The sequence below is a fragment of the Danio rerio genome, chromosome 11 (genome assembly GCF_052040795.2).
Source record: "Danio rerio strain M-AB ecotype USA chromosome 11, GRCz13ab, whole genome shotgun sequence".
Lineage (NCBI taxonomy): Eukaryota > Metazoa > Chordata > Actinopteri > Cypriniformes > Danionidae > Danio > Danio rerio.
The window spans coordinates 30,969,075-30,996,739 of record NC_141031.1 but is presented as its reverse complement, the minus strand read 5'-3'; the positions used below and the strand labels follow the sequence as shown (position 1 = coordinate 30,996,739).

The 27,665-nt window shown below is 35.6% G+C and overlaps 1 protein-coding gene across 2 annotated transcripts in view; it reads right to left on the bottom strand.

The window, feature by feature from the left end:
* ephb2b (eph receptor B2b) overlaps window positions 1-27,665 on the bottom strand; it is a gene marked incomplete at its 5' end in the record, with an annotated part of 240,027 nt that overhangs the window by 32,814 nt on the left and 179,548 nt on the right. For both annotated transcript variants that reach the window (NM_001442006.1, NM_001327743.3), the window contains 1 exon segment: window positions 24,791-25,126. In NM_001442006.1, coding sequence (NP_001428935.1) covers window positions 24,791-25,126 — 336 coding nt within the window.

Here is a 27,665-nt window from a genome sequence, read left to right as displayed (position 1 = left end):
CCGATATATTAGCGATACATTTGTGACATATTGGGATGCAACACGATACGATTTACACCCATATCACGATACAATGCGATAATTCAGCACTAACTAATTAGATCAAGTTTATGAGATGATGTGAAAGAGGATGCTGTGCCTGAATGAGTTTGATTATTTATTAACCAAGCAAAACCAAGACTTTTTTTTTACAAACTGGCTTTTCTCTCAGAGCCAGAGTGTCAGTTTACAGTAGAGGGCCATTTTAGAACATATAGCACATATTATTTAAGTATTTTCAAGATAAACAGAATGTATAAGTGCAATATATATTAAAAATATATATATTTGCACTCTTTCAACATAAAGGTTTACCATTGCACAACAAGAATTGTGATTTAACTTTTCAACTATGAAAACAAGTTTTACAAAGATATATTGTGCCACTGAATATTCAAAACTTAAGGTCGTGAACTAGCAGTGTTATGTTGCTTTGAAACATCACTGTCACTGTAAACAACAGGCTAATAAAAATATAACAAACCAGCAATCTTCTTGCTGTGAGGTGGTCAAACTACCCACTGTGCCACCGTGACACCCATTATTTTTATCATTATTATTATTAATATTATTATTATTATTATTATAATTAAATAAAAATTAACAGGAGGAGGTGTTTAAAACCTTCGTTCTCCGTGACACTAGGCTGAATATCTTCGCAGATGAACAATGCAATAACATCCGTTATTGGCGTAGAGCGCACAAAACTGTTGCGCATGGAAAAAAAAAACTTGCAATGCTTTTCTCACCACTTTTGGAGCTGGTAGCTACAGTTGAAGCAGTGCGATAGCCGGGGATGCAGGAACACTGGAAGATGCTTTCACAACAACACCGTGGCGCCGCTTCAAGTGAGATTTCAGATTAGTCGTACTGCCCGCGTATTTTACAGATGCGCGGCATATTTTGCAAATTGCATCAGTGGGGAATAAAATGATTGTTTTGCTTCTCGCACTTTCTGAGGGCGCACCACTAGCTTCTTCCACACACCTGATACACTGAGTTGTAGTGTAAGTGTACACATCCGCAAATCTGTTGCTAAGGCTTACTTTATGTAAGTCGATTAAATTATGCACCAAAAACCGGTTGACAACACTTGTTAATAAATAAAAAATACATTCTATATTAAAAATATAAGCTGTATCTTGGAAAAAACGATGCATCTCGCAAAAAACGATGCATCTCGATTTGCTTCCAAAATTTCATTCATCCTCTGCTGCTCAACTGATGCACTCGCATCGTGCACGCGCATAACCGCGTATCAATACATATCGGTTAATCTTTCCATCCCTAATATATATATATATATATATATATATATATATATATATATATATATATATATATATATATATATATATATATATATATATATATATATAAAGCTTTTTAAATTAACTCTTGGAAAATTTAACCTTGTAAGACTCAAATATAAAAAGTCCTCATATGCTGAGTTTAGACTGCATGATTTTCAAAGTAGTCGTGTCACAGATGTTTTCACACTGCAATACTATCTGGGCTAGCATTTTGTCGCTGCTTTGTTTACACTGCAAGATGGATCGATGACAGAGGCTTTCACACTGCATGACTTTACAATAAGAATCGCTCTCTCCAAACATCTCACAACCAAAACACGAAGTATATCTTTTGTTGTTAACTACATAATGAGAAAGAGGCCTTTGATGGGGTAGAAAATTCATATTTGCTCACCTGGGTTTGATCGGAATTAGCAATTTCTCCTCAACTCCTCACATGACACGTCAAACAGACAAGGGTGCTCCTGCCAAATTCAGCTTGCTTTTCCTCTTTATTTCTAGCTTTCCTCTTATTTCTTGGCTACAAATAAACTGAAAATGAGCGCTTTTAACTTCTCCCCCAACCTCCCGCTGGCCTGCAGGTACCTATGGTAGGGAATGCTGCTCTCTCATTGACTGTTGACAGATCCACATATTTAGCACGGCAAAATATCTCATGGGGATCGGCGACTCATTGGCAAATTTCTCAGATCGCGTTTTTAATAGTTCACACTGTGTAATTGTCACTCGCGTGCATGAGCACCTATTTGCCTGTGATTTCAGGCATTTGTCAGCAATTTCTCAAAACCCAGCGAGTCAAAATCGGGGTTAAAATCATGCAATCTGAACTCGTCATTAGATATTGTTTTAGGATGCCTTTAATGTAAGAATTAAGAAAAAAATTTTAAAAAATTTTATGTTTTAGTAAGTTTTTAGGTAAGTGTAGTGATATTGCAATGTTGGGCCTAGGGTTGGGGGATGTCGACCAGTTTGGCATCATATGATGTCTAATGTGAAACATCGCGATGGACGATGGCATCGTCAATTGTAGGTGGTGGTGAATTAATTATTTATGAATAATTATTTAATTCATAACAAATTAATTATTTGTAGCCTACCGTTTCAACTACCTGACCCGCATGGTCTTTGTTTTACCCATAAGAAATCAAATCAGAAATAAATAAAGATAAGTTACACACAAATTACCACCTGTCAATCACTTTTTCCATGGGACTCTTGCATGAATAGGCAGAGTGATCTGTGTTGTTATAGTGTCGTCAACAAACTTGGTTGGCAAAAAAGGTGCACAACCAACAAAAACCAACCAACAGAATCGGAGGTTTTCGCTAAAATTACTAAGTAAAAGCGTAAAAGTGAAAGATTGAAGCAGTGTACTGATGCTGTGACACGTTACCAGATACATTCAAAAGACTGAAGAGTCGTTAGATAGAGAGTCTTACTCTCTTTAGAGACAAGATTAATTAAATACGCCAGTGTGGACGTGGACTGTTTTCATTCTAAAATGGCATTTTAAAACTAAGATGTATTAGTGTAAATGGGGCCTAAGTGTGTGTATTTGCGAGCAGGTTGCTTCTGCGATGGGAGTGGGACAGAGAATTGCGATGCCGGCTCAGCATTATGATGGCAGTGGATGATGGCATCATCTATTGACCCAACCCTAATTGGGCGTAATCATGAGCAGAATTAGGGCTGTGCAATTAATCGAAAATCCGATTTCGATTTTGGCTTGTAACGATTATGAAAAGCCATTAATCGAGATAATTGATTATTTTTTTATATATATATTATTTGTGTCAGAGCTCGGTGTTTAGTGATTATTCATATTAACCCTCATTTGTTTAATAAACACACAAGTTAGGAATCAAAAGACACGAGAAAGAGAAACCACATCAGAGCTGCACTATTCTTAAAGTGACAGCGTGCAGTATTCCTGCTGCTGTCGACTGTTTTATTATTAATCAATAATAAAATCAAAAATACAGTGAAGATGCTGTTGATGCTGAAGAAGCGCAGTTTAAACATAACAGATTTAATAACTCATTTCTAATAACTGATTTCTTTTATCTTTGCTATAATGACAGCACATTATATTTTACTAGATGCTTTTTAAGATACTAGTATTCAGCTTAAAGTGACATTCAAAGGCTTAATTCGGGTAAATAGACAAGTCATTGTACAATTAGGGTTAATAGACAAGTCATTGTATAACAGTAGTTTCTTCTGCAGACAATCAAATATATATATTGCTTTAAGGGGCTAATAATATCGAGCTTTTAAAATAGGTTCCAAAATATTCAAACCTGCTTTTATTCTAGCTGAAATAAAACAAATATGCCTTTCTCCAGAAGAAAAAAAATATTATTGGAAATAGTGTAAAAACAACCTCTGTTAAACATAATTTGGGAAATATTTATATATAAAAATAAATTCACAGGAGGACGAATAATTTTGACTTCAACTGATAATCGTTTTGAATAATCGTGATTACAATTATGACCAAAATAATCGTGTTTATGATTTTTCCCATAATCGAGCAGCCCTAAGCAGAATTTCTGTATTTTTACTCACTTTGTCTGAACAGGTATATAGAGCATTAAAGCATTCGTTTGCAGGGTAATTAATTTACTTAGCCCCACAACAGGATACATCATAGCATCACTCATATTTCTTTTATAAATAAGCATTTATTAACAAAAATATTTGTAAAAAATAATTGGTCACATTCAGTGTGGTTTGAATGTGTTTGATTGCAGTGATAGTCTCTAAGACTTTTCATCTGAAAAGCACAGGTGAAGTAGTTGTCTGCATAGATCTTGTAGTTTTGACCCTTTGGAAGTGTGGAGGGGAGCTTCATCACAACATCACCTGACAGCCCAGGTTCAGATTTGGCTTGTGGTATTTAAAAAAAAATCCCAAATGTTGCTTAAAAGATCTATATTTTAAATATTTTAAACACTCATTTCTTCATTTTTCTTTAGCTTAGTCTCTGATTCATCAGAGGTTGCCACAGCGGAATGAACCGTCAACTATTGCAGCATATGTTTTACATCGCCGATGCTCTTGCAGCCACAAACCAGTACTGGGACAATTTTTAAACATAAATTGTTTTAATAACTCTAATACCAAATTAGCTTTGTTTTTGCCATTGCAGCAGTGCGTGACATTGTTCTTCTTATATCCTGTTATTCAGCTTTAAATGCAATTTAAAGACTTATCTAGGTTAATTGGGTTAACTAGACAAGTAAGGATAATTAGGCAAGTAATTGGATAACAGTGTTTTGTTTTATTGACAATCGGAAAACAAATAATATTCGAGGCCTAATAATACTGACCTTAAATTGTTTACAAAACAATTAATAAATAATAAAAAAATAAATAAATAAATAAAACAATTTCGCCTGTCGAAAAAAAATTTTTTTTTAGGAAATTCTGTGAGAATTTTATCTTAAAATCTGTTAAACATCACTAGAGAAATATTTGGATAAGTATACAAATTTCACAACAAATTTCATATATGTATAAAGGCTGACGTGCATTTTGTGTGCTGCATTTACATTTCGCCGAGCCTGTAGCTTGTAATCCAATCTGGGCTAATGCAAACAAAGTCAGAGCATGTACAGCAGCTCACAGGGGTGAACATATGCTGATTTGAGAGAGCTGAAAAAGCAGACTGTTGCAGATTTCCAAGATGTTTTTCCTGACAGCAGTCCATCACACAGACTTAGTATGAACGTTACAAAGAGACCCTGTTATTCTGTTATTTAAATTTTAAAGGAGATCTCCTACAATATGTTGACATGCTTCCAAGGTCAAAAAGTGACTATATTCTGCACCCTCACTCTCTCACTAATAAACAACTGATTAAGTGCAGAAACAATGTAGGAGATTTTCTTTTTAAAGGTGCTGAGGAAACACTAGAATACATGTTTTGTTTAGACGATACAAGCTTCTTCTCAACATGACAAGAAAAAAGCAAAGTAGACATTGTGTGAAAGAAGCCAAAAAATAAAAAGATACTATATTGGCTGGAGTTCCACAAACTAGTTGATCTCAAAAATTAGCAGACCTTTCAGATTCACAAATTTTATCACTACACTTCAAAAAAGCAGAACGGATGCATTTTAAAAGCCCTCTAGGTAAACAAGGTGTACTTAGAGTCATGGTCATCAAGTGTTTTACTTGTTCGGAACTTTAATGTCTCCACACAATTGCTCTCAATGGTGCAACTAATGAAAACTATTTATCTGCAAGGCGAGGTGCTTTTTCTTTTACATTTTCCTGGCAGGCGGGCTGTTTGGAAACACATTGGAATGATCACACTGTGCGTCGCACGTGGTCTCCACAGTATGTGTGAGGGGCAGAAAACATAGGCATGAGGAATAGATAACATTTGCATATGTGTGCTATGGAAAACAACCAGATGGGAAGAAACGGTCATGTTTAAAAGTCGAATTGAATAATGACGAGCTTATAGATGTTTGCATCTCCAAACAGTTCATCAGTTGTTTATTCACCACAGTGCTGGCAACAAAATTAATATAGTCTGTTCTTCTGGATCTAATATGACAGACATAAGGGTTTCTGCACCCTTTATGACAATTTTTCAATAATTTCTGAAACCCAATTCTGTTTTATGTGCCAGAATCTCTTTACATCAATGTGCAGCCGTTTCATAAGGAATAATACACAGGGTTAATTCCACTCATATAAGTTTATTAGTCTTTAATGAGGCATAGTCATTGCTGAGCTCTGATCCAGTACAAGCTGGTAAATAAATGCCTTGAAGCCATTATAACTCCAAACAGCCACATACTCTTGGATTCTTTCTTGAAAACAAAACAAATCCATCCAAATAAAACTTACAGATTTTGAAACTTACTTACATTAAAAAATTTTATCTAAATAGAGACAACCTGCAGATTTTTAAAAGTGTCAGTTTACATTAAATTAAATTCTATTTTGAAATAAATTATCCATGTCTTAATATTTCTATTCCATAACTAATCATTTAAGAAACATTCAGCTTTGCCATTAATCTAATAAATCACATTATATCCATTTATAATTATAATATAAAGTTGAAATCAGAATGATTAAACCCCCTTTTAATTTTTTTTCCTTGTTTTAAATATTTCCCAAATGATGTTTAACAGGGCAAGGACATTTTCACAGTATGTCCGATAATATTTTTTCTTCTGGAGAAAGTCTTATTTGTTTTATTTCGGCTAGAATAAAAGCAGTTTTCATTTTTTTTAAAAACCATTTTAAGGTCAAAATTATTAGCCCCTTTAAGCTATATATATTTTTTGATAGTCTACAGAACAAACCATCGTTATACAATAACTTGCCGAATTACCCTAAACTGTCTTTTTAACCTAATTAACCTAGTTAAGCCTTTAAATGTCACTTTAAGCTGTATAGAAGTATCTTAAAGAATATCTAGTAATTTTTTTTTTACTGTCATCATAGCAAAGATCAAATAAATCAGTTATTAGAAATGAGTTATTAAAACTATTATGTTTAGAAATGTGTTGAAAAAAATCTTCCCTACATTAAACAGAAATTGGGGAAAAAATAAACAGGGGGGCTAATAATTCAGGGAGTTTAATAATTCTGACTTCAACTGTATATTCCATAATCAGAGCAAGATTACAAGAATTACCACAAAATTCTCTATAAATGAAAAATGACTACAATTCAAAACCATATTTAAAATGTATGGACTATCTGGAAAATAGGTTTGAATTGTAGTTTTTTTATTTATTTATTGAGAATTCTGTTGTAATTCTGATAATGGTAAATTTTTACACTTTGTCAGTTTATAATTCTTTAAAAAATATGAACAATATTAGGATTATTCTTTAAAATATTTTATCGAGTGCAGGTCACAACATAACATCACATATATAAAAATATATGGTCACATCTTACAATAAGATTTCATTAGTTAACGCATTACTAACATAAACTAACTATGAACGATACTTATATAGCATTTATTAATCATAAAGTTCAAGATTTACTAATGCATAGGCCTGTCACGATATCTATTTTTTTTGGTACGATATATAGCAACAATATTTATTGCTATAAACAATATTACTGTGATTTTAAGACCATTTTGACACTATAAAAGCATCATAATGCAAGCACAGTCTCCCAAAAAAGACATAATATTTTATTCTTAAGAATATTTCAATTATAGTAACAATTGGCAACTGGAATCAGAAAATGAAAACGTATATATCATAAACAAACAAATAATATTAATCATGAATGTTAACAAAAATGTCCAAGGTAAAAAGAACTAGAAAAAGTAACAGATCAATTTTCAGTCGTCAGGCACCCACATGAAAATTTACTGTAGTAATTAAAGTATAAAATATAGTATGTTTTTTTTTTAACCATAATGACATTGACACCTCCAATAGAGATAGAGAGGTTGTGCAATCTGCTAAAATGTTGCAAGAATTGTTTTTTATGTATGGGTGATATTTATAGCATCACCAACAATTATTGAGGTCATGTCCACATGTTGTTCGATAAGTCGATATATTGATTATTGTGACAGGCCTACTAATGCATTACTAAAATCCTAATTCCTACTTGCTAAAATTAGTTCATCCACTGTAAAATAACATGAACTAAAAATGAACAACTTTATTTTCATTAACTAAGGTTAACTAGCAAGAACAAATACTGTAATATATGTATTGTTCATTGTTTTTTTCATGTTAGTAAATGCATTAAGTAATATAATACAATAATAATTTCTAAAATAAAATTATAAAATTTACTATTTTACCTTAAAAAAATGTATGCGTAATTGTCTTCAAACACAAAAACAATTGTAAGTGTAATCCGAGTTCTTATACTGTAGGTGCGTAATGAGTAATAATTAGGGCCAGGGTGAACAGTGAGCAAGCAAAGAATGTGTTACAAAAGCTCGGCCTAATTATCATATAAAAGCCTCTGACTGATGTGGAATGTTCTCTCACTCCCATTGGCTCTCCACTTCGGCTCTTTATAATAGGTCTGGAAGGCATGTGGATCTCATTTGGAGGCGAGCTGTGGTGTAGAAGAGTGCCGTCGTGATTTGGTAAGGTTGGTAGAAGTAGCCCTTGCAGGTCAGTGCTTATAAATTTCGTCCACCCCCGTCGACTCCCTAAGCCTCTTTTACGGTAAAACTTTCCTGCGGCAAAACTTTTCCCAGCCCAGTCCGACAGCAGCTGCTGCTCTTCTATGGTGCGCAAGCGAATACTGGCTATTTCCTATTTATGAGACTCAGAGAGAGCCAGACCCGCTGCATTTGCATGTAACTTTTAACATGGTGTACGACCTAAAAAAAAAAAAAAGGAAAGAAAAGCAGAGAGAAACAGTGCGTCTGGCAGGCGTCCCTATTTCCCATCTGCATTGGATTGAGAGTTTTATGTCTCCGCAGAGTTTCCAGTGCCGTAAAGCAGTGCAGCCCCCTTTTCAGTTCATCAAGCTTTAAACCATCTGCACTGTAAAAGATTGAAGCATTAATATACTCGTATACACACCATAAGCTAATTCAAAAATAGGCACTTCAGCGTCTTAAGACGATTGCAGACACTTACAGAGAGTTTGAGTCTAATCTGAAACCCTCTGCATGGTTTCGCTGCTTCAGGAACTCTGCTGTTTAGAGAAAAAGTCAGCGAGTGGCAGCTGTCCAATGATGTGCATTAGCATTCTTTCTTTTTATGCATAGATGCATAGTTAATGGATACGATGTACTGTATGCCGACTGCCATCTGACAGATTTCATGAATTTCACAGACAAGCAGAGGTCTATTGGCACGTCACATCTAAACAAGGCAACCTGTTTAAGTCTTGTTCTGACTGTTAGCAGAGAGGAGGACAAATTATATTAGCTCTCGCGATTTTGTTATCCTGCCCTGACTTATTTGGGTCAAGACGTAGCACAGGGGTAGAGAGCTAATCGCACGGGTCCAAGCTTATGTGTGATTTTAGCATGAGGAATAAGCAATATAAAACAACTGCCTTCCAAAACTAATCTCTTATCTGCCAAGTAACAAATTCACATGACACACAAAAAAAAAAAAACAACGTATGTGATATATTTCCATATTATCTGCATGACAAATTAATATGGAATTTTGACAAGTATTTTTAAAGGTAAATTTGAGTTTAAGAATGGCACCGATAAAAGTCAATTAAAGCTAAGAAAAATGCTGTATAGAAGCGTTAGCTGCAGTCAGACCTTTTATGGTTTATTTTCGGCACACATTCAAGGCTGCAGAACTAACCTTATCTGCTGTCCTTGTCCTTGCTGTAACTTTACTATCATTTAAAATGTGCTTTCCTTTATAATTGGTAGCACTTAGTGAAGTAAATCAGTTAACATTGTTAACTAACATTAATCACCTGTTTCCACTGACTGGTACAGTACAGTACGGGCCACCTTTATCAGGCTAGCATTTCCACTGCCAAAAGGGTACCAATGGTAGGACAGAGGGTCGTTCACATATCATATGAGAAGCACTTCTCACAAAACAGATGCTTTATACACATAAATACTTGTGTATAAATGTTCATTACTAACCTTTCTCTTCTAAGATTTGATTATATCTGCAGATAAATGATGTAACGTCTGAAATTACATAAAATAAATAAACACATATGTATGATCCACATATATGAACACATACAGACCCTTACAGTCTTTAATTGTTACCAATTACAGAACAACTACACACAGCAAACATTTAGTCCTTATTTGGGTTCAAAAACAACCACAACATATAACCCACAGTCAGTGCAAACCTCTCGTCTGTATCTTTAATCTTCACCAGCACATGTAACCTGTGTTAGAAAGTAATTCCGTCATTCCAAGTTCCTAATAGTCCAAAAGGTGATGATCATAGTTAAACATGGCAGTTTGTTCATGTTTTAGGTTGCTGAAAGAATCATTTGCTCCTTTGTTTTTTTCCGGCTTCTCCTTTGTTTTTTCGTGCTTCACGCTCACGTTTGTACATTTCTGAAACAATCAGGTGTGAGAAGCACTTCAATAATCATGTGCACGTTTTATCAGCTCAAAAGTTTATTATTTCTAATATAGATACGCACACAAGCTCCCTGGAGAAATTGAAACCGCTCGCACTTTTAGACAACCTGGTAAAAAAACAACAGGACACTGCAGATTTTGTTCTTCTTGGCGTTGTGGCTATTCATCAAGACAATGACAAGGTTTGTTTGAGCTCGGGTTGACCATAGCTTGTTATTATATGTATATATTATTACGATGTAATGACTCGGCTGTTTATTTAAAAATGGCGGTTTCTTTGTTTTCATTCTTCTGTTTGTCACGCATTAGTAATGCATTTCTGTAAACCAATAGTGTTCAGTTTCGCATCTTGATCCCCTTTGCAAAGTGTACCCAAAACGTGGTATGGTACGGTTCTCTTTTTGGTACCTTTTAGACTCTGGAAACGGCCAAAACAGCGTACCGTACCATACTGTACCACTCAGTGGAAACGGTCCATAACTATTAATGCAACAAAAACATTTGTTGCAGTATTGATTAATGTGTGTAAACATACAGCTATTCATTGTTAGCTCAGCTCATGTTATCTCAGTTGCAATATATATATATATATATATATATATATATATATATATATATATATATATATATATATATATATATCATTTTTATTATTATAGATATAGTGATCCTTAAGAAAAATTTTCTATCCATTTCCATGGTTAAAATGGTTGTAAAAGTATGTAAAAGTTCAAAAAGGTGTATTAATTTAGAATATTTCTTTTTTTTTTTGTTTTTTTGACTTGATAAATGCATCCTTGCTGAATTTTTTTATACCACAGCTTGCATTGTAATGTTCTGACCTTGAAATCTTTTGTAAAAATTAATGGAATAGCACAAATACCTTTGTTCTATATTTTAAAGCCTCAGTGAATTTCAGGGTCATATCAAGCTGCATCTTTTCATACAAATTGCATTAGACAGTTGTTTACGATTCACAGCCTTTTTAAACATTTCAGAACAACACAATTAACTTCTTCAACTCGGGCAATAAATCAACATGTCTAACTGAGCCTTTGCACCTGTCACTGCGGTCCTGTGTTAATCCAAGATGATTACAGCAAAAGTCTTTGTGAATATAACCGGCCTTGATTAAACGACAGTGATTTAAACACCAGCCCTTGTATTGCATTCACCGCCATTAGAACGAGGCATCAAAGCGTTAAGTAATTGTAATTGGCCAGATTCCAAACTTATGCCAAATAATGCACTTATATTGTAGTTTTTCTGTACACATGCATAATGAAATGGATATTTTATGCACTGGTCACTGCATGGTCAACCGCTCCTGCAGCCTGCCCTGCATACTTATGAAGGCTTTTTCCCTGGCTAATGCAAATGAAGCAGCCCCTACTTTCCTACAATGACACCTGATGTGATTAGTATGCAGCAGCATGTGATGGGACGGGAGCTGTGATTTTTGGACTTCAGCAGTGCTCCAGGTGTCCGGTGCAGACTCCAGCTCGGCTGCCCCCTGACCCCACCTGGCACCTTCCATATGTGCCCTCTCTGCCACCTTCTGTCACAGTGCTCCCACATCGGCAACCCTCCTTTATATTTGTGATGCATGGCGTGAAAAGGGCAGCCTTCTTGGGGAAAGATCCATGTCCGAGGTGAAAAAAAAAACACAGACTCTTTGGCATTACAGGTGGCAATCAACATCCATCTGAAAGCCTCACCGAGTCCATATTGAATACTGAAGTGTCTCAATTAAACAGTGTTGCATTTCAGCAATATGGGTTTGTTAAGCTTTCTAGTGTGCTGTAGTTTTGACTAATAACTAATGTAAAAAATCCAAAACATACCATTTTGACCTCTATAGGAAATTCAAACAGATTTTGCTCATGCTGCTGATGTTCGTCATCATTACACGATTACTGTACAGGGCTCGAAATGAACTTTTTTACTTGGTAGCACCGGTGCTCCCAACTTTAAATATTTAGGAGCACCAAAAAATTTTTAGGAGCACCAGAAAAAATTTAGGAGCACCCACCAAAAATGAATGAGCACAGCTGCAAATTGTTTTTTTAAAGGATTTATTGTATTTTAAAACAACATTAATAGGACTGACAAAAACTAGAAACAACTATCTAACTAATACTGTGAAGACATTGATATTTGTGTGAAATAATTCCAAAATGAATGTCTAATAATTAGGCCATAGAATATTAATGATGATAAAAAATGACAATAATAGTAACAATGAATTACATTTCTCATTATGATACTGCCTTGAATGTGCATGAATGTAGGTTATCTGCTATAAAAAGTCTGTTACTTTATGAAAAATAATTGTATAGTTTGCATCAAACAAAAATGAAGCATTGTACTAAGAAATATTTATTTTTTACTGCTGTTTTTATATGCATGTCAATTTAATAAATAATATTTCTGCTACAAAACAAACAAAAGATTATAATAAATCATTCAATTCAATGATGAAAGCTGCAAAGCAGTCATCAGTAAATAAATAATAAAATAATATACACCTCAAAAAAGAATTGACAAAAGAAAGTAAGTAAAGTCTCACTTCTATCACTCTTTAAAAGTTTTGGTTTCAGTTTGTGTCAATTTAAATGTTCAGTCTGAGATGATCTTCATTTTTCTGTGTTAGTGGAAAAGCTGGCGAGTCAGCCGACCCAATTTATGAGCAGGCAGAGCAGGATTCTTGCGCTAACCATCGGCGCAATACCAGTCTTTGTTATGAGCCGCAGTTTCAGTGTAAACTTAGTAAAGGCGAGCTTCTTTGGCGATGATATGTACAGTATTAGATTGGACTTTTAGCGGACATTTGCGCTGAACACGCAGTGAATGCAACGCATGGAGATTCGGGCACCTTCTCCAAGAAGCGCGTACTCGATTGATCTCAGCTGGCGGATCATTATTCACCACGTGACGTGTCATGATCGCTCTCATCTGCGCCTCAACTTTAGGTGGGGTTTGCAAACCTGTGTGTTTTTACTCTTCAGCCGTTTGCATTTCCCGTGGTCATAAAAGCTCCTTCTCTGTCATCTGACAGCGGAATACCGTGAGTGAATGACAGCTAATATGAACCAATATAGCGGCAGGGAAGAGCGATTCAGCACGTTTTTAGAAAAAATCAAAAAAGGTCGCACTACAATCTGCAGTCGCACGAATGCTCCCAGATATATTATGAGGTCGCATAGATAAATTTTCGGGCGCATATGCGACCAAAATGGTCGCAATTTCGAGCCCTGCTGTATGTATATTAATACACTTTGAGGCTCAATTCACCCCAAAATGATACTCAATACTTTAAGCATTAATACTTTAATATAGGGATGTGCGATTTGGGGAAATTATTTAATTGTGATTTTTATTTTATTTTTTCAGATATTGCGAATTTGATTTGATTTGCAACTTAATTTTGTAGTCAAGCAAATTTATTTAAATTTGTTTAGAAATATCCAGAAATTAAACACAATTTTTTTTTCATTAGTTATATCCTGGTACCTTCATGATGTTTTTCATATGATATAACAGCTGCAAACAACTCTGAAATTGTACTTTGCCGTTGTGAGCTACTATATTGAGTGTCAATGGCAATACTATAAGCTGACTTTTTAGCAAGACACTTATAAAGCTACCTGTGATGCTTTTTTTAGGTGCTGATTGTTGAATTTTCTTGTAAGGTGACAACAATTCTGCAACAGCTCTTACAAATGACTTGGCTTTGTTCAGTGTCTGTGACTTTGAAACCAAAACATTCCCATATTACCGACATGCTGTTTTTTTTATATATATTAATTCATTGCTTCTGAAGTGGCAGACGCCATCATCCCACTTGACTGTGCTTTCCTGTTTGTTTGTTTATTTTATTTTTGGTTGTTTTATGCTTTTTGCATAGTTTGATTGCACAATTCTGATTGGAAAGAACAAAAGTTTTCTCACTTAATTGGCTAGTAACAAACAAACAGACAGCACACACAGCACAACGGCAGTCATGCATTTGGAGGGGAAAATTATATAATACATTATTATATAATTTAAATTATTATATAATATACAAAATTATATAATAATAATTCATATCGCAGCCTCTTGCGATTAGCTAATCGCAAAGTTTCAAATTGCGATTTCAATTCAATTTCGATTGATCACACAGCCTTACTTTAATACTTTACCAAAACCTTAAAAGTTTTTTTTGTTTTTTTGTTCTGTTGATCACAAAAGAAGATAATTTTAAGAATGTAACTGTAAATAACAAATACTACGGATGTCAGTGGTTACCAGCTTGCAAACGTTTTTTCAAAATAACCTCTTTTGTGTTCAACAGAAACAAGTCAAACTGGTTTGTGACAAAAAAGACCCTCAATAAATAAATGAAAATCCAAATGAAGAAAAAAGGGTGTGCAGTATAAAAATAAAGTGATTGAAAAATAATACATAAAAACTAATAATAAAATAGCAATGGGTTTGACAAGGAAGGGAAAAAAACACACACAGAACAGCTCTTCTGCATAATAGGTTGCATATTAAAATCCATATTGAAAACTGAAATGCTTCAATTAAACATTGTGCCTTTCTTCAACCCACCTTTGTTAAGCATTCTGGTGTGCTGTAATTAAGACAAACATTAATGCAGTCACTGTAATGCTGCTGTTGTTGATGATGATTTAAACACTATTACTTTTCATATCAAGCCACTTAATGTATCGAAATGAAATAAAATAGTCACACTTTATTTTAAGGTACAATTCTAACTAACCATTAATTATGACTTTAACCTCAATAAACTCATAATTTGATGCCTATTATTAGTTACTAATGTACTGGGCAGGATTAGAGATGTTGAGTGAGATCATGCAGAATATGTACTTTGTAAATACAAATTAAAAGCCAATATCTTAAAAATAGGGGGTAAATATGCTACAGTTATAAGAGACTAATTGGTACTTTAACTGTTACCTTCTAAATTAATACAAAATGTATGCACAATTAAATCACTGGCCGTTGTGTATGTACTCAATTCACTATGAAAACAAAACAAACTGCAAGCTATTTGGCATTACAGGTGACCATTACCATTCATCTGAAGCCTCACTGAGGAAAGTCCATACTGAATACTGAAATGGAAGCAGTAAGGTCAAGACATTAAAATACGAGTGTGCACTTCTCAATTACACGGCAATAGAATCATCCAGCTCTGTCGCCGCTTTCTCCGGAGGCTGCCGGTGGCATCACTGTCTCTGGTGGCCCGACATGAGTTCGCCAAAGCAATTCGAAAGATAATTAAGTCATAAATCTTCCACCAGCGCCCGAGCCAGATTACCAGAACCAACTCTGCATAATGTAATTCAGCTATACAATGATTCCCTTCCCCATCTGATAAGGAACCAATTCATTTCCTCAGGTATTAAGCAAAGCCTGACACATGTGGTCTGCTCACCTTGGGCTAATGAAATGGGTAAACAAACAGTATAGCTGAAGTGTATAATGCTGAATGACGCAATAGAGTTCCGAGTGAGCTGGCAGACGGAAACGGCATATGGGCCGGCCGTTTATCTTGGTGCGCCAGACTCTCACGCAGAAAGCTAATGGCCGAGAGCGAATGTTGCCAGGAGTTTGTGGTGATGGACAACAACTGTTATGCTCAAATGGTGCGTTAGACTGGAAACTTGCTAAACAAAAAGGGAAAAAAAGAAAAAAAATCTGACCATCTGCACTAATATAAATGTATAACATCAAAAGTGTTATTTTAATATCACTATTATATATATATATATATATATATATATATATATATATATATATAATATGTAATATATAGTCTAAAAGTTAGTTTATTTTTCTATTTTCACTTTATTAGTAGTTATTAAGTTAATTATAGTAGTAATTATTTTACTTTTAATACTGCTGGTATTTCATTTTCATTCATTTATTAATTCGTTTTCCTTCGGCTTAGTCTCTATTTCAGAGGTCGCCACAGCGGAATGAACTAACTATTCTCTACCCAGCAACCTTCTTGCTGTGAAGCGATCGTGCTAACCATCATTATGCCAAAAAAAAAAAAAGACATCATTATGCCAAAAACAAAATTGTGCCATGCCAAAACTGATCCTGTCACGGCTACATTACAACTTCTCATTCAAATCATTCAGTCCTGTTTTATTTTTTTAACAGAGGGTGATAATCGCACCAAAACGTATTAAAAGGTAAGTGAATTATCGCAAACTTTTCTGTAACCATAGTAGTGCTGTGCGTCATTTGTTTAACCCTTTAAGGTTACGTGCTGACTGACCTGACTGACTGACTGACAGGTGCGTGATGCGTAGGGCCAGCAAACACGACGTATAGCAGTTTCACTCTACTTCAGGACACATTAATGCCGCTCTGTAGGTCTATTAGAGACATTCATAAATATTCCTAGCAAATCTAATAAATGTTGGAGACATACTTGTTACATAAACGCACTAAATCACACTTTAGCAGCGTTTATTTGAAAGCACACAAGAAGATCTGCGCTCGAGCAGCGTATATTTAAGGGGGCGTGCAAAAAGTTTTGTGCACGAGCAGAGGAAATCGGCGCACAAGCAAAGAGATTTGCATACTCGTATGCTATTACATAAATGTGATCACTTGTAATACTGCGCTCACAACATTTGTCATTGAAATAACGCCACAGGAAGCTGGTAGATCTGTGTTAAAAAAAACCTGCTGCCACAGCTGGAAAAAAAAAACCCTAGAGGAAATACTGCACGTAGCCACCATGCTGCCCCTCAGAATAAAGCATTTGTTACAAAACAATAATGAATGCAAATAATAAGGGCTGATAATGTTAACTGTTAACTATTACATCATAATATTTATATATAAACTCCTTCTTAACATTAATTTGTGGTTATTCATGTTAAATGCCTTTGGTTTTATAAAATGTATTCAAAACACACTTGCTAAACGTCCCTAATTTGTTTCATAACTATTCCACCATATTTGGTCTTAAGCAGCCCCAACCATCTTTAAACAATTTTACAAATATCTCTGTTGCAAAATAGCGAGCTGCAATGAATTGAGGACATGGCAAAAGATGTAAAGCGCAACCACATGGGTCTTATTGAATATTGTTGACAGAATTGTTGATTTTTGAGTTTCCGTTCATCCATCTCTGCGCAGCCAAGAACTCGACTGTATAAAGCGAGGCTGACTGAGCCATGTGGCAGTATTTCTCTCTCTATTCATGGGCAGAGCGAAGTTAAACGACCTCTTGAGTGGCACTTCCCAAGTGCTTCCCGACTGTAGGCAAATCACAAATTGCAGGCGATCTGTCACACACTGCTCTAATAAAACATCCAGAGAGAAAGAGAGAGAGAGAGAGAGAGAGAGAGAGAGAGAGAGAGAGAGAGAGAGAGGGGGACAACAGGCTGGACTTTTTTCTAGCCTTGCCCGAATAAATGCCGGTCTCAGATGTGTGTGTTCGAGTAAAGTGAAGGGCCTGGAGTCAGTTTGGGTTTGCTTGATGACTGATTAACCTTGCTTGCCCTGTTGATGCAGAGCTGCAGGGGACAAGCCAGGAAAAGCAAGCAGAAGGGAAAGGTAAAAGCTGTCTTTGTGTCTCCAGCTGCCTGACACAGACGTCTGCTATTACTGTAGCCGTCCACAGCTCAAAGACTTCATTCCAGGTTGACTCCATGAAATTGCCTCAATAAAGTATTGTGCCTTTCTTCAATATGGCTTTGTTAGGCTTTCTGGTGTGGTGTAATTAAGACAAAGCACTAAACTAATAAGGAAAAACCTGCCATTGTTAGTTAAAGCTAAAATGGAAAAGACACTGTGGATCAGTGGGTAGCACTGTCGCCTCACAGCAAGAAGGTCCATGTGTGTGAGTCCTGGCTGGGAAAGTAGGCCTTTCTGTGTGGAGTTTACATGTTCTCCCTGTGACTTTTTCTAAAATGACCCCAACATTTAAAAAATTAACCCATTTCTGTTTTATATTTTCATGAAGGCTGTACAAATTTAAGGGTGCAATGATTGTCTTGGGGGTTAATGATAAGCCGCAGACTAAACTGTGAAGGCAGAGTTGGTTTATCTCTGTTTGCAGAGTTATTTCATTTTACTTCGTTATAAACAACAGACATGTGCAGAAGCGGTGTTTGGGTGCTTGAGCACCTGCCCTTTTTCTCTCGGAGAGAAAGTTCCCCCCTAAAATGAAAGTGCACCCTACATTGCGCACAGATCGGGCCACATTTGCCAGCAGTGTGAATGTAGCCTTATTAAAATGAGTTAAACTAACATAAAAATATTTGTTGTCTTGACTTTTTGTCATTGAATTTTTTACATTGTTTAAAATTTGCACAATCTACTGGCACACACAATAAGAATCTGCTGCTTTAACATTCATGAATGTCCTAAAAAACGTTTTAAACCTATGCAGATTCCTTTAGCATTAGAAAATATAAACCTTTACTTTAATCAAAACGAGTAGTGCCAACTGATTAAATACTGATGAAAAACTGCACACTGATGAGAGAAAACCCAGACATTGACAGGGTTTGTGATGAATGATAAGGTTGTTTCTTCATGCAAAATAGATTTGCGAATTGAAATTAAATTTAGAAGCTTTATGTTAGAGGGTTGGTGAAGGCGGATCGTTTTTAACCCGAAGAACAAATGGATCCAGAATGGATCCAGAAGTGCAAGACCATACAAAGGTTTATGCAAACATAATTTATTTTGATTAATTAAATTAAATAAGCTTTGAAATAAAAACTTTTTACGCAGCGGATGCCCTACCAGACGCAACCAATCTCTGGACAATTTACAGACAATTTAGCCTACCCAATTCACCTGTACCACATGCCTTTGGAATGTGGGGGAAACTGAAGCACCCGGAGGAAACCCACGCGAACGCAGGGAGAACATGCAAACCCCACACAGAAACGGCAACTGAGCCGAGCCGAGGTTCGAACCAGCGACCCAGCAACTTTTTTGCTGTGAGCGACAGCACTACCTACTGCGCCACTGCGTCGCCAGGACATATCTTGTGTCCTCATATTGGAAAACTTAAATTTTTTTCTTTCACCTTCAAAACTTTCACCTTCAAAATGGCCACAGGTTTCCTTCCTCAGATGTTACATTTAATTTTATTATTTTTTAGTGTAAGAAAAATGTATTTGCAAAATTATGCAGAAGATGTTTTCTCCTTTAAAAGCTAATACATATTATTTTATAACCAGCCTAAACACAATCAAATTGTTTGCTATATTTTATTATTATTATTATTATTACTAACACAAGTCTATATTTCCTCTTTTTGGTTTGTTGTGACCCACCAGCTGAGAACCACTGGCCTACAAAATAAAATCAGCGTAGAAAATAAAACAAATTCCTCCCCAATGAAAAATGGGCACCAAGAAAAGTGAACTATAGCAGCTTTTTTCAGCTTTACTCACTACTGCATTCTGGGTCAATGCAGAAAACAACACCAACCTGATAGTTAGTGGGCAGCCTGGTCATAATTCATCAAGATCTGGAAAAGAACTCTCCAAGGCCAAGATCATAACACTCTCCCCATAATAGCAGTGTTTATGAATTGTTCATCCCTTAATAAGTGTGCACGAGGACAGTTTAAGCCCATGATGTATCGCACATAAGTATAACTCGGGTTTTAAAGACTGTCCAGTGTATAAACTGGTGCTCAGAGAGTTTTGCTCCCTTTGCTGTTCTTTCAGCCATTCAAACGGAGCTTCGACTGTATTGTGTGCGAGATCATGATGGACAGTGTGGAGAAGATGTTACTGGCAGCTGTGTAGAAAACTTCCTGAAAGCATGCATGAAAACAAAAAACAGGAATTTCAACTGAAACCTACCGTGTATTTCAGAGCCCAAGGCCTATTGCATGAGAAAACAAAACGGTTTCACGCTAATCACTTCTAGTTTTCTTATTTATTTGTTTCTTTAGCAGAACGTACCTCCCCTCTTGAGCAGCCAGGCTTAAAAACGTGTCTAATTAAGGCCCGCACATGGACACGGACAAAAACTTGGACACACAAACTAGTGCGAGCACAAAACGTAGAAGGGGGAAGCTCGAAGCCGCCTTTGCTAATGAGGGGTGACAAGATGTTTATGTAACCCCAAAGCCCTCCAATCCAGACGAAATTAAAGGCCCGGACAGCCTGACCCAGGCCCCTCAGTCCTAGTGGCCTGTCCCAGGGGGCCTGGGCTGCTAACAGGGAGCCGGAGTGAGTACTTTCACAGCTCCCCCTGATGGAGGTCCGGGGCTGCTAATCCAAAGTGACAGGCGGAGCGGGGGTAGAACGTCCCAACAGTGGGGAGGAACCCCAAAACCAAGAAAGTACGGGTTAGAGCAGGGCAATGCAGAGTGAAAACATATGGAGAACAATCTTTCTATAAAAACGTATATAAAAGCAATAGCAATTCATTATGTGAGAGGTATTAAAGGAGCCATATCATGGAAAATTGGATTTTCAGTGCTCTTTTTAAACAGAATCATTCTATGTACTTTCACTTACTTTAACATTTCAAAAAAGCTTCACACGACCCATTTATTGAATCATAATTACTGCATTTTTTTAAAACTACTCTAGCATTATTGTAAACTTACTATTTTCACATTTGAATGCATCAAAGCCCACATTTACATATTAACCCTATCTATCCTAGAGAAAAGCTCTATGGTCCATTATTCAGGGGTAAAAAGAAAGAAACCCGGGCAGTGATATACTCTCAGTATCCAAACATAATCTGAATTGCTGAAAGCGATGTTTGATGAATATGTATACATGTGCTATGAGTGTTTTCCTATCTGGAATATTCCACTGGTTTATCTCACAAGGCTCATGTGTTGCATATATTATTTATTTGCAATCATTTCTCATATATACAACTGACAGTAACTGTGATTTAGGTTTTAACCAGTTTTATCCAGAAGATCAATAACTAACTATGAGCAAAAGTGCATTTTTTATTCCAGGATCTGAGATAAGATATTACTATCAGAACTATTCTGGGTCAATTTAAAACACATATAAAACTTTTATTTTAAGTGCTAAAAATGAAAAGATATAATAAATGATACTCAAGTTCTGAGTTGCCTGTTCTATGAAGCAATAAAACATCAATCCAAATGGAGTACTTTACTGTAAAGACGACCAAATTGCAAAACATAACCACCCATATTTACACATCAGTGACTAATTGGAGTTTAGAAATCTGGCTCACCCATTTTGCAAGCACCAAAGTACACCACCTAAATCTGCTTCTCACATCATATGCAAGACAAATAGTTCTTTAAATCACTTTATAACAGTCCTTAGTTTTATCTCAGAAAGTGAAAATGAAAATGAACCCCAAAAAAAAAAGCTGTTTCGATATTAAGAAAAGGTTTATATACACTGACCGGCCACTTTATAAGGTACAACTGCTTGTTAATGAAAATTTCAAATCAGCCAATCACATGGCAGCAACTCAGTTTATTTAGGCATGTAGACAATCTGCTGTAGATGAAACCAAGCATCAGAATGGGGAAAAAAGGTTATTTAAGTGACTTTGAATGTGGCATGGTTCTTGAAAAAATTTAAGAAACTGCTGATCTACTGGAATTTTCTCACATAACCACCTCTAGGGTTTACAGAGAATGATCCGAAAAAGAAAATATCCAGTGAGTGGAAGTTCTGTGGGCGCAAATGCCTTGTTGATGCCAGAGGTCAGTGGAGAATGGACTGGTTCAAGCTGATAGACCTTAAGATCAACCCTAAGACAGATGAGCTACAGCAGCAGAAGACTACACCGGGTGCCACTCCTGTCAGCTTAGACAGGCTGTGACATTCGGATGATATTTTCTTGGCACACTTTGGGCCCATTAGTACAAATCGAGCATCGTGTCAATGCCACGGCCTACATGAGTATTGTTGCTGACCATGTCAATCTCTTTATGACCACAGTGTATCCATCTTCTGATGGCTACTTCCAGCAGGATAACACTATATCAAAGCGCAAATAATCTCAGACTGGTTTCTTAAACGTGACAATGAGTTCACTGTACTCAAATGGCCTCCACAATCACCAGATCTCAATCCAATAGAGCACCTTTGGGATGTGGTGGAGCGGGTATTTCACATCATGAATGTTCAGCCGACAAATCTGAAGCAACTGCATGATGCTATCATGTCAATATATACCAAAATCTTTGAGGAATATTTCTAGTACCTTCTTAAATCTATGCCACGAAGAATTAAGGCAGTTCTGAAGGCAAAAAGGGTAAAATCCAGTACTAGTAAGGTACGCTGTCTGGACCTAATAAAGTGGCCGGCGAGTGCAAATGTACATAATGTGTTTAAAAAATTAAATGACAAATAACTAAATATTTAACAAAGACTTATGCTTTAATTGCAGTCCTAGTATGCTTTCATGAGCAGTAATGCAACATAAATGCAAGGATTGGGGACTAAATATCGGCAGTTCTCCAAGGAGAATAAGTGGACTTATAAAGCTTTGGGGGAAAAAAATGTTGGCTTTCTTTTCGAAGATGCTGTTCAGCTGAGTCAGATGAAGTGAATCTAACAATCCTTATGTTTTCAACCGATCAGTCATTTCTCATTGAAAGAAACATTGAAAGCCTCATCATTCAGCTCCCGTGGCAGTTTCACATACGTTCACAAGTCCCCTAAATGTCTCAAGTGCACTTAGTGTAACTGTTGAGAGACTGAATGTAAAGAGTTGAAGTCTTTACAGGATCCCCCTTTCAGTTTATGAGAACGAGTCTGAATCCGCCCATCGCCGCTTCTAAGACCTGCTGTGCACATGGATGTTTTTCAACTCCAGTTTCAGTGCCAATATTTAACTCATTGTCTCGCATTTCTGTGCTAACTGGATTTCTGCAGCTGACTGTTTGAATGCAGGAATAGTTTGAGAGTGTATTTTGTAGTTGGAGCTGTAAACACACCCAGGATGCAAAAGATACATCTCTCCCAGCATGTTTTGTTTTTTGCACAAGAGGACAGCTAAAAGCTCTTCTGAGGTATGCAAATGTTGGAGAACTGTTGAAGGTTATAGTAAGCGATGTGTCACAGCCAATTAACGTAGCTTTACTGGGCAAAAGCAGGATGGGTTTGATGATCTGTCTGTAAGCAGCAGGAATGAGGAACGTAAAATAATGGCTGTCTCTGTTTGAGCCCCTAAGAGCTCCGAGTACTGATCTGGCACGATCAACCACACATTTCATACAGACACTTAAAGTACAAATCAATGCTGCAGCCCTTCTGAAATAATTGGAACACAGTAATCTAAACCACAATGGCATGAGTGGAAAAAAAAATGGCAGCGTCTGATTGTACTGTGTCTCCCAGCCACGCTGGTTGCTTCAGGAGGAGGAAAAAAGGTTTGTCTAATCAGTAGCAAAGAAGCTGTTTTTCATTAAAAGTCATCATTGGCTGGAAAGATCCTAGGCTCCGGATAATCTGTCCCACTATGGTTTGGGTCCAATTCAACATGCATCACGTTGACTTTCTGGGAATTATGTCTAATCTCACAGTGACATGATGGGATGTGAGCCAGAGAGTGTAATCAGGATGTAATCTGGAGGTAACAAAGCGAGTTTATTTGGAGCTTTGTTTGACTCTGTATTATGCATAGTGAGTTTAGATCTGCTGACCGTCAAATGATGGAGTGCAGATAAACAGTGAAAACATAAAGGTTAATATGCGGTAGAGATGACATTTTCTAAATAACCAGTCTGTGGTTAATATGATCAACTATAATCATTCTTAGCGAAGGCTTAAATATTATTGGTCTGGTTTCAGAATCTTACAACGGAAAAGACATGAAAATAAATGCAATTACAGATGCTATGTAATTAAAAAATAAATAAAAAATGCAAGTCTGAATCCTGAGCTAATAAAAAATAATAAAGGGCTAAAATAAATAAATAATAAAATAAATAAAATAAAATACAAAACAAAATTAAATATATTTCAATAAAATAAAATAAAAATAAAAGAGAATAAAAAGTATTCTAACTACAATAAATAAATAATTTAAAATATATAAAATTAAATACAAAATTAAAATTAATTAAATAAAAGTAAATAAAAAATCTTCTAAGTAAAATAGATAAATATTAATAAAAAAATATAAAATTAAATTAAAAAATAGAAAATTAAATTAAATTCTTCTAACTAAAATAAAATAAATAATAAAATAAAAAATACATCAAATTAAATATAAAAAAATAATAATAATAATAATTCAAGCGAAAATGAAATACATAAATAAAAAAATTAATTATATAAAATAAATTAAATTAAATTCTTTAAACTGTACCAAATCATCCAGCTGGTAGCCCCCAAAAAATAAAATGAAGGTCTGGACTTACCAGCCTGGTTAGTAGTGATGTTGACAGACGTATACTGAGGTGAATAGGGACTCTGGTCTGACACTCCATTCACAGCCTGGATTTCAAAGGTGTACTGGGTGTGGGCTAGCAGGTCACTTATAAAGACCCGGCTCTCTGTGAGCCCTAGCTGTCTAGGAATGAACTGCACGTTGTCTCCACAGCGCGTGCAGCCTCCTCTGCCTCCTCCACAGCTCTTGCAGATGATGTTGTAGACCACGTCATCACGACCACCAGTCTCTCGCGGAGGATTCCACTCCAGCATCAGAGATGTCTCGTTCACACTGGAGATGACATTTTGAGGGGCTGACGGCACAGCTGGAAAGACAAAGGGAAAAATAAGATTATTATAAAAATAAATACAATTCTGAATTTAAAGTTCCGGTATGTCACTTTTCGGTTCTAAATCAACACAATGTATAAAGTGAGCACATCATTAATCAACTGCACAAACTTTTTAATCCTTTTACCTAATCTTGAATCACAATGGTGACCCTATAAGTATTTATGTCTGTATATAGTTTTATAGATTTATAATAATTATTTGAAGACTACCTCTAGGTACCATCTGAAATTTCCATAGAAAATGAGCATTATTCTCAGCCTCCTTTGTTTATGTTGAGTTCTTTCACTTTGAAGACCATGGAAAGAACGTATTCTTTGCCATAAAAATTAAATTGCTGAATCTACACACAGCAGCCTGATGAAAATGCTATTTATAGAAGAAGATTTCAGACATCAGTTAGAGGTTTTTGCATATGAACTTTTAATTTATTTTTTATTAAGTTGTAGTTCATTAAAATAGAAGGCAAAAGCATTTAGCATGATTAGCAAAAAAATAAATAAATAAAAAAATAAAAAAATAATGCTAAAAATAAATAAAACCAAACCAAAACAAAACAAACAAAAACAAAAAACTAAAAAAATATAATTAAAAACTATAATAATAAAAATAAAATGTAATAATAAATTAATAAAAAAAATAAAATAAATAAAACAAAAACAAACCAAACCAAAAAAAAGTCAAAACAAAACAAAACATAACTTAAAGAAAATACTAAAATAACTTAACTAAACTAACAAAAAATAAAAATATTGATAAAACTAAATATAATAACAAAACACAAAACAAAAAACTAAAATAAACTAAACCAATAAGATAAAATTTAAAAAATATTAATAACATTAAATAAAAATAATAAAAATAAATAAATAAACCAAAACCAAAACAAAAGAAAAAAAACAAAACAAAAGAAAACAAAACAAAAAACACACAACAAAAACTAACCCTAAACTAAATAAAATCAGAACTCAAATTTTAATTTCAGAGGGTTGAACTAAATAATTCAATGAAACTCTCTTTATGATGTCTGATTTGATATTTGATATTTTTATCATGCAAATTAAAATCCTGATAACATCACCGAAATCACACGCGTATTTAAATCCAGTGAAACGGTTTCCTCCGCACTGTCCTTGAGTGTTTGTAAACATCATTTGTGTTTGCTCATGCACACGCACAGTGCGTCTGAAGAAGAGTAAGAGCGCACCAAACAAACGCACCTCCGAGATCTGTTCTGACTGACAGCCCGACCAAAGCCAACAATACCCAATGTTTATCTTCAGCCGGCATGTGCTCCCAATTACTGCTGGTGCTCCTCTGGGGGCAAGTGAGGTAATCAAGAAACAACCCACTGCCTTTTGCCCTTTTAAAAAAGCCTCTTAAAATAAGAAAGCCTCCAATTGATTACTTATTTACAATTGTGAGCCATTAAGCAGCATCTCTGTCTTGAAGCTACAGCTCTGTCGCACGCAAAACTGTTCCTAAACGTCCCATTCCCAGGTTAGTGGGCGGTAAAGGCTGCCGTTTCCTCTCTTTAATCAAGCCAAGGCCCACTGAGCTTCAAGTCTGCGACACGATGCTGCTCTCTTATTCACAACAGCTGCTCTCCTCCCAGGGCCAGGCTTTTGCAAATGGCTTTTGTAAAAAAAAAAGTTTAAAAAAAACCTGTCTCGTTTCTTTCTCCTTCTTCTCTGCCCCCAACTCGCCTCTTTCAAAAAGAGACAAAAACATGCCGCTCACAACTGCATAAGAAGCTGTCAGCCTCTATTTCTCCAACTCCATGGCCTCATCTGTTTCGATAATAGGGCCTCGTTGTCTGTCTGATCTCAAGTCAGTGGGAGTGCAGAGTAAAAGCTGCTGTTTGTTTGTGGTGGACGTGAGGTGTGCTGTTAGTTATACTGTCGGGATTATGAATATGAAAATTAGCTAGAGGTCTGGAAACAATCAAACTTTCTGAACTTAATCTCGCATGTTTTCAAGCTCAAATAAATTCACAAAAAGTGATTTTACATAGATATTTAATAGAAGCAAAGAGTGTTTTAAAATGTAACCAAATGATTATTGTTGGATATAAGCCTAACCATATTTTATTTATTTATTTATTTATTTATTTATTTATTTATATAAACTATTGTTACACTAATAACATATTGGCGGTTGTTTTCTGTAAATCATGGTAAAAATGTAGTTATTGTTTGGTTAGAAAAATACACATTTTAGTTTATGTAAAATCAAGCTGTATTCTTTAAATTCATTGATTCACTAATTATCCTTCAGCTTAGGGTGTACTCACACTAGGCACGGTTGTCTTAAACAATTCCCAGGCGCAATTGTCCCTCCTCCCCACTCCCCCTCTGCCTGCACTAACACTGTATTTTTTTTCTTTCTGAGCCCAAAGCACGCTTATGTCATCAATGATGAGACTATTCAGTTTGCGCTCTCGCTACGTACAATGGAGATTGCTTTATTTAGATTTTTTATTATTTTAAGTCGTTGGATATGCAGTGACGCACA